Source organism: Asterias rubens, chromosome 21 (genome assembly GCF_902459465.1).
Source record: "Asterias rubens chromosome 21, eAstRub1.3, whole genome shotgun sequence".
NCBI lineage: Eukaryota > Metazoa > Echinodermata > Asteroidea > Forcipulatida > Asteriidae > Asterias > Asterias rubens.
Genome location: NC_047082.1, coordinates 3,859,050 through 3,867,712, shown reverse-complemented (window position 1 = coordinate 3,867,712; position 8,663 = coordinate 3,859,050). Strand labels below are relative to the sequence as shown.

The window sequence follows — 8,663 nt, the reverse complement described above, 5'->3', positions numbered from 1 at the left end:
GTAATTGTCAAAGACCAGTCTTCTCACTTGGTGTATTTCAACATATGCATTTGGGCTCAATTGGTTGTCGAAGTTGCGAGATAATAATGAAGGAAAAAACACCCTTGCCACACAAAGTTGTGTGCTTTCAGATGGTTAATTTCGAGACCTCAAATTCTAAATCTGACGTCTCGAAATCAAATTCGTGGAAAATTACTTCTTTCTCATAAACTACCTTTCTTCAGAGGGAGCCGTTCCTCACAATGTTTTATACTATCAACAGCTCCCCATTACTCGTTACAAAGTAAGGTTTTATGCTAATAATTATTTTGAGTAATTACCAATAGTGTCCACTGCCTTTAAAGACAGCAATGGGAGACTTTTAGGCGGTCCTTTTCACAGTATATTTTGTGCTCAGACCTTTGCGCACGCACGCTGTGAGCCGCAAAAAAAAGGACCGGTTTTTCTGCTGCCGTCAGCGTCTCAAAAGTCTCCTATTGGCTGCCTCATTTTTAACAATCGATAGATTCATAAACATCTTCATCCTCAGCATCATTACTCATGTACTGCCCCGGTCTTTCTTTAAGTAATGTTGCCTTCGGTTGTAGATACATATCACTATATCTTACTGGATTCTTGGGCTTTGATGCTCCATCTGCTGCATTCATTCCACGATACTCAAGATGGTTTTCATTTTGTTCGTCTAATTCTTTGACAGAGTCAGAGGGCGTACGGGGGGTGTGTTTAGAGGTTGTCTGGTCGGATGGTGGATGGCTTCTCAGGACTTCAGGAGATTGTTTCCTACAAAGGATAAATAAACGTGATAGTAGTTAGAAAACGTACAAAATGGACGTGAAACTTCATATCGCAATCGCATTCGCAGGAAAATGAAAAAGGGCTTAAAGGAACACGTTGCCTTGGATTGGTCGAGTTTGTCTTTGAAAAGCGTTTTGTGACCGTTTATTGTAAAATGCATATGGTTAGAAAGATGATGTAAAAGTAGAATACAATGATCCACACAAATATGCCTCGAAATTGAGTGGTTTTCTTTTTACCTCGTCTAATATCACGGTCGGCCATTTATGGAAGTCAAAATTTTGACTCCCATAAATGGTCGCCCCTGATAGTTTGCAACGTAAAAAGAAAACCGTGCAATTTTGAGAAATACTTGTGTGGATCATTATATTGTACTTTTAAAACATCTTTCTAACCATATTCATTTCATAACAAACGGTTTCAAAAGCTTTTTATAGACCAACTCGTCCGATCCAAGGCAACGTGTTCCTTTAACTGAAGGGGTAACAAATGTTAGTGGTGTATTTGACAGTTGATTAATAGCATACCAGGCGAATATAAAGCTCTTAAATTGATCCTACCTACCTCAGCTTACAGATGTGGACAACAGCTAGTATCAGAAATAGTGCTAAGCAACCAGCCACAGCGATTGAAACAACTGCAACCAGCATCCACTCTGTGAATACAAAGTCATTTGTACAAATTAAAAGGGATATGTTCCAATCACTGTGACGTCACTCTATTGATAGAAGTGTCAAGGGACAAAACAACGCTTTCATCAAATTATCAATGAACCATATACCGAATACCGAATTCAAGCTCTGGTGATTCTGTTCAGCGGAGTGTGGGTTCGAATCCAGGTCGTGACACTGTGTCCCTGAGCAAGCCACTTCACTATAACTGCTTCTCTCCACCCAGGAGTAAATGGTACCTGTGAGGGCAGAGTTGGTTCTTGTGGTTGGATTAGCCTTGATTGCGCTCATATTGGGTGGCACAGGCTGTATACCCCACCAGGGAGCTGAGATGGTTTAAGGAATGATTTAAGGCCCAGTGACCAGGGGTAATAATGTGGAAGCGCTTTAAGACATGGTGTATAGACGAAGTGACCTATGTTTACATTCAAACCGCCCTCTGTTTCGCCGGGCAAAAAGACGCATAGTCATGGTAAGATTGCATACACTTTCTAGCTGGCTACCAAAACACAAGGGTTTTGCCCGGCCGTATTCGCGCAAATCATGCTTAGGTTTTCGAGTGACGTCAGAGGTCACATCGTCTATAAAGCGCTATATTTTAATACCGACTATTATTATTATTATTATTATTATTATTATTATTATTATTATTATTATTACCTTTAGATTCAATTATTGTACCCGTAGGTCTCACCACGGCAGATTTGGGTATAGATATCGGTGCCAATGTTGATGTAGGTATGGCTGTATGAATGACATCACAATGAGAAAAAGAAATAATATTAGCATGGTGCCGGTGTCCCCAGGGAATTCTGTCCGTCTGAGATGATTCAGTCCCAAGCGTGGGCTTGAGGAGGATTATTTAAAGGCAGTGGACACTATTGGTTATTACTCAAAATAATTATTAGCATAAAACCTTACTCGGTAACGAGTAGTGGGGAGAGGTTGATAGTATAAAACATTGTGAGAAACGGCTCCCTCTGAAGTGACACAGTTTTCCAGAGTTCAATTTTGAGACCTCGGAATTAGATTTTGAGGTCTCAAAATAAAGCATCTGAAAACACACAACATTAATATCTCGCAACATTCAGACGACCAATTGAGCTCAAAATTTTCACAGGTTTGTCGTTGTATGCATATGTTTAGATACAAGTGAGAAGACTGGTCTTTGACAATCACCAATAGTGTCCAGTGTTTTTAAAAGAGGGCGCGATAAAAACAAGTTTGTACACAGTTTACCAAATGGAGGGGGGGGGGGGACACACTCAAATCTCCTTCCAAACCGAGACTATACTCAATAACGAAATATTATCTATCAAATTTTATAAACCAAAACAGAAACTGCATGGGTAACTTTTAAATGATTTGGGATTGACAAAAGAACAAATTTACCAACGACCTCCGGATTAACGCCGGGGCATTACCAACTGAGCTATGGTGGCAGTCTCCCTACTTTGTCAATATCTTTGTTCGGGGGTGCCAATCAGAAGCCACAACCATTAGCAGTCGCCTAGCCAGGGATCACACCCAAATTGCGCTACAACCTATGAAGCGACAGCCAGGCGAACTGGATGCGACTTTTTATCACCACAATATTATTTTGATAATTTACTTAATTGATTATACAATTGGGATTCCATAGCAATGTTGGAAGGAGAACAAATCATTTCATGGATCTCGTTACCGTAAGCAAAGAATCGGTGCTTACGGAAGCAGGGAATTCCGCGCTTACGTCAAGCGTATTTCAGGGGTTAGCAAGGAATTTTTGCTTCTGCGCGTGCGTACTCCACGTTACTAGGCATTCTGCGCTTACACAGCTAGCGCAGAAATTCGGTGCTTGCACAGTAAGCGCCGAATTGAGATCGTAAGCGCAGAATTCGGCGGTAACCAAAACCATGAAATTGGGCCCAGATCCCTTTGTAATCTAAAAAGATTAAAAAAATCATTTAATAATGATACAAACAGGGAATTAAAGAAAGATGGTGGCAAACTGCACGAAAAGAACAAATTGGAATTTGTATACCTTCTTGCACTTCCATGACTTCCCCGTAAAATCCAATTGATATATCATCAATACCAATGTCACTGTGAAATCCACCAAGTACACCTACAAATTCAACCTGTGATTAACCAAACGTCAATGTTATCACCCCATTCTATTAACAATACATGAAAGAGGTAGTAAAAGAGTGGCGACAAGTTCTTAAACGGCAGGGTCGTGGCCAAGGCAGAGGGCCTTTATTGCACAGCCACGACCCTGTATTAGGTTTTAAACTAATGTTTTTTAGTCAGTTACTTATAGATGATAGTGAATAGTAGGACAACTTTAAGTTCAAAGGTTTTTGTGCAATTTACAATAAATAACCCAACAGCAGTCATTCTCTTTGAGGATGGCAGAAAAAGGTTGCACAAAAAAGTAGTGTTTTTAATTTACTGACGTACCTGAAATGAAGTCCTTGGACACGTTGTGTTGAGTTGCTTTCTGATCCAGGAAGGTCCCTGGTTACCAGACCTAAACCATACTAACTCTGTACAGACAAAGACTAGCAAGAAACCAAGCCGGTCCAGCTCCTGGTTATCATACATGTGGTAGGCAAAATCGACTTGAACAATTGTGTTTATGGGTACAGGTAAAGAGACCGACGCAAGTCTAGCTGATGACCCCATTCGGCCTCCAGACGGTGTATATAAATACCAACCTGTGTTAAAAAAAAATATAAAAAAGTTAAATCAACATTTAACACTTGTTAATAATCAGTGATATGATGAGATATGTTATGTGATACAAACATATTGCACAGATTGTTCATATAGACCGTTCCATATTAGCTCTCACACGCAAGTGCTATATGCTGCCCAGTGGCTGCGCGCCAATGCTGGGTTGCGTTTTGTACATGAAATATATGGACAAATCGTGTTTTTTAACTCTACATGTGAATAAGGTGTCTTTCTCAACGATTTACACGGTTTCCTACAGGACGGCATGACATGTAATGTACAATGTATGTACGTATGTTTAGAACACTGACCATAAATAAAAATACTAAATGGAAATTTAATTCAGAAAACTGAGCAGACAATAGGTGAGTTAGACGCGGAAACTACACGATATAGTCTCTAGAATGTGTTACATAGGCAAGGTTTTTTCGACAGAATTATAGTTACAACTGTTTAGTTTCAAATTATTTCATACATTCAACATTATTTTGTCATACTGGCCGTCCTGTCTGGGAAAGTATATAAATTAATGAGGAAGACACTTAATATGCATACAAAGTTAGAAAGACGTACAAAACATTGTGCTGCCGCGTCACGACCCAGCAATGGCGGCACAGCCAATGCAGCGTGCATTACTTGCGCTTAATGGTATAGTCTATAAGCTTTCAGTTTATGTTCACAAGCTGATTTCTAATTGACAAAAATTTGCAATAATTGAATTTACAACTAAAGTTGACCTACCGAACTGGTTGCCGAGTGTTGCATCAGCAGACGGTGCAAATCTACCCTGTTCCCTGACCCTAAGGTGACCTCTCTCCCAGTCAAAATCATCCTGTTCAACTTGGATCAGCAACGGACAATCAGACTCAAAACTGCAGTCCAAATAGTCTACAATAATACAATAAGAAAGACCATAATTTGGTTAAAGGCAGTGGACACTAGTATTGTTAATTACTCAAAAAAATTATTAGCGTAAAATTAAAACCTTACTAGGTAGCGAGTAATGGTGAGCTGTTGATAGTGGGTGCGTTCGTTTAGCTCCCCTGGGTCGACCCCGGTGCGTGGCGTTTTTTTTAAACCAGGATGAACGTGGGTAATTATCTGCACACACTCGTCCTGGGGGAAAAAAAACGCCACACACCGGGGTCGACCCGGGGAAGCTTAACGAACGCACCCAGTATAAAACATTGTGAGAAACAGCTCCCGCTGAAGTAACATAGTTTTTGAGAAAGAAGTAATTTTCCATGAATTTCATTTTGAGACCTCACAACTAGAGGTCTCAAAATCAAGCATCTGAAAGCACACACTGGACTGTCACACAACTTCTGACAAGGGTGTTTTTTCTTTCATTATTATCTCGCAACTTCGACGACCAATTGAGCTCAAATTTTCACAGGTTTGTTATTTTATGTTGAGACTTTATGTTGAGATACACCAAGTGAGAAGACTGGTCTTTGACAATTCAAATAGTGTGACTGTCCAGTGTCTTTAAGATGAGTAGAATTCAAATTTGTTATGAAATTATGATGATAACCAATAACACAATTTAAACTGTAATATAAAAGAGAAAATTCACACATCACGTTACTTCCGGTTCATCGCTAATGTGGGCGGTATTTCTTGCACTGAAAGCACGCAAAACATTAGCAAAACATGTGACGAATAAATTATCTGTCACGCACTGTGTGTCACGTCACCGTTGCACAGTGTCACTGTCACACCATTTTCACTGTCACACAGTGTCAGTCTGTTTCCAAACTTGGCGCTTTTTGACAAAATGAGACTCACTCATAAATACTTCATAGAAATAAAGCAAGCAAGAACCTTGCTCTTGTCTTACTATGGTCAGATTTGCTGCAGTGTACCGACTACTATTATGACATTGACAAGACCGAATACAATTTAAGTTAAAAAGAGTCATAACAGCCCACTATTATACTATTCACTATACATACTTACCTTAGCAAGAACCTTGCTCTTGTCTTACTATGGTCAGATTTGCTGCAGTGTACCGACTACTATTATGACATTGACAAGACCGAATACAATTTAAGTTAAAAAGAGTCATAACAGCCCACTATTCACTATACTTACCTTAACTTAACTTTGTAATAAGTAAACATTACTTACTTGTCGAGCCGGCCGGCCGTGCACAAAACTTGCATTAATTTTATTTAACGGTGAACATGAAGGGCGCCACCATTCACACTACATTATGCATTTTGCAAAACTTTCATTTTCTTTTATTTAACGGTGATCATGAACATGAAGGGCGCCACTATTCATCACTTTGTGACCAGGGGGCTAATTTCATAGAGCTGAAAATCGCACAGAAAAAAGCTAAGCACAACAAATTAATATGCTTACCAGAATAAGGTTAACAGCCAAACTGCTATGTCACGTGTACAATTTGTGAGTGGACAATTTGGTAAACTAAGGACAATGAGGGCAAATCAGTAATTTGTTGCAATTAAAACATGTCTTTGCATTATACTTAACTTTTTCACATGAAAGATGAAAAAAAAAAATTATTAATTGCACAAACAAATTGTGTGCTTTCACAGATGCCTAAAAACGGCTTGAAGTCTTTCTCACATTCAAATTATGTAAGTGAGAAAATAACCTCTTTCTCAAAAACTACTATGGAGTAGTTTCTCACAATGTATGGTTTTATACTATTGCCTTCATCACCACCACAATAATAGTTTGCATTTGATGGCAAAACTTACTCTTTTTTTTTTAAATAACGGTGAACATGAAGGGCGCCACCATTCATCACTTTATGACCAGGGCCCAACTTAATAGAACTCAATAGCTAAGCACAACAAAATATGCTTACCAGAATAAGGTTAACATCCAAACTGCCATGTCACGTGTACAATTTGTGAGTGGACAATACAGTAAATTAAGGACAATTCAGTAACAAGGGCAAATCAGTAACATCTCTTTGCACTACTTTTTTAATAATGACAGAAGAAAAATCAATGCTTTCAGACGCCTAAAAAGGGCGAGGCCTGAAGTCTTTCTCATATTCAAATATCTCAAAAACTACACTACTTTAGAGGGAGTTTTTTTTGCGCTCGTTACTAAGTTATTTACTTTGCTATACTTTGAGTTAATGCCAAATGTGTCCAGTGCCTTTAAGAAATTGCATAAAGTTTATCAACTAATAAGTTTGTAATCAGTTTATGTGTGCCTCTTTTGCAACTGTTGAAATGGTTTCTCTTGGTGAAGTTTAAAGACCCTAAATATATTCTTTCCCCTGCATCCCAACCCCCCAAAAACAAGTAAAAACACAAAATAACAATAATTATTGCAATAAGAATATAAAGAAAGAAAAAAGTTGTCGAGCCAAATTATAACCAGGTACAAGTTCAGTCTCCTGACGATGACTAGAGAAAGCTATAAGAGATGTTAAATTAGCATCGGGGATAAAGAATATTAATTTTTTTTTTTTACCCACCCGAGTAACACGCCTGTGATATTTGCTCACATGACTCGGGGAAAATGAGTATTCGGTGGTAACACACATGGTGTATGGGTAAAAAAACAAAATTAATAGAGAAAGCTAGTCGAAACGTTGAGACCAATTTAAAAACTCATTCCTCGCTTGTGCAGTTAATAACGATCCTTTAAGCTAAAGTAGTAGTCCCAGCTGAGTTTCTATACCTTCTGCCCAGGTAGAACTTAATAAGCAGGACTTTTCAGAACTGAGAAGTCTCCTGAAAAACCTGATAAATCTACTCCGCAGTAGTAGAATGTACGGCAAGACAGTTCTCTAAAGAACAAACTCTACCAGGCAAGTAGATACATGGTGTTACAAAAACCAAACATATATACAAGTTTCAAATGATAAAAGTTTGTTCACATTTTAGCAGAGTTTACAAGTAGTACTTACTTTTATAAGCTGTAGAAGTCCCTGCAGATATCACTGTCGACAAAACCAACCAAACAGTCGCTCTGAAAACAAACATTTTCCAATAACTGACTACAAATCCCCAGTGTAGATTTATAAATGGAAAAAGGTTTTGTTTAGCTTTAAACCTACAATGATCGTTGTAAAAGCTAGTGGTACTTGTAAGGATGACGATGATATAAGACGGATTATTCTATATCTTGTTGAATGATGAAGCACTTTAAGTAGATACAGAAAGTATTTTGAGTGTTGTGTATTTGTTTACAGGTTGGTAACTGCTCTGCTAAGCACAAACCATGTTTCAATATTTTGTTTCTGTTACAGCGGATTTTGTTGGAACTGAGCCAAGCTATAAAAACAAAAGTTTTCCTGTTGTTTCCTGTGGTTTGTTTCTTTTCCTGTTAAATGAAAAGACAATCCTTTCCGAATTTCCCATTGTTTAAAGGCACTGGACACTATTGGTAATTACTCAAAATAATTGTTAGCATAAAAACTTCCTTGTAACGAGCAATGGAGAGCTGTTGATAGAATAGCACTTCGTGAGAAACAACTCCCTCTGATGT

General features: G+C 38.4%; 1 protein-coding gene across 1 annotated transcript; it reads right to left on the bottom strand.

Annotated features, from left to right (window-relative positions):
- Positions 1 to 295: 295 nt before the first annotated feature.
- LOC117304594 (MAM and LDL-receptor class A domain-containing protein 1-like) lies at positions 296 to 8,399 on the bottom strand. The gene is made up of 8 exons (XM_033789130.1): positions 8,256 to 8,399; positions 8,083 to 8,185; positions 4,926 to 5,072; positions 3,909 to 4,165; positions 3,490 to 3,586; positions 2,127 to 2,210; positions 1,360 to 1,450; positions 296 to 780 (listed from the first exon to the last, which is right to left on the bottom strand). Exons 2-8 carry the CDS (start codon positions 8,156 to 8,158, stop codon positions 492 to 494), a joined length of 1,041 nt encoding a protein of 346 aa, XP_033645021.1. The 5' UTR covers positions 8,159 to 8,185; positions 8,256 to 8,399; the 3' UTR covers positions 296 to 491.
- Positions 8,400 to 8,663: the final 264 nt, after the last annotated feature.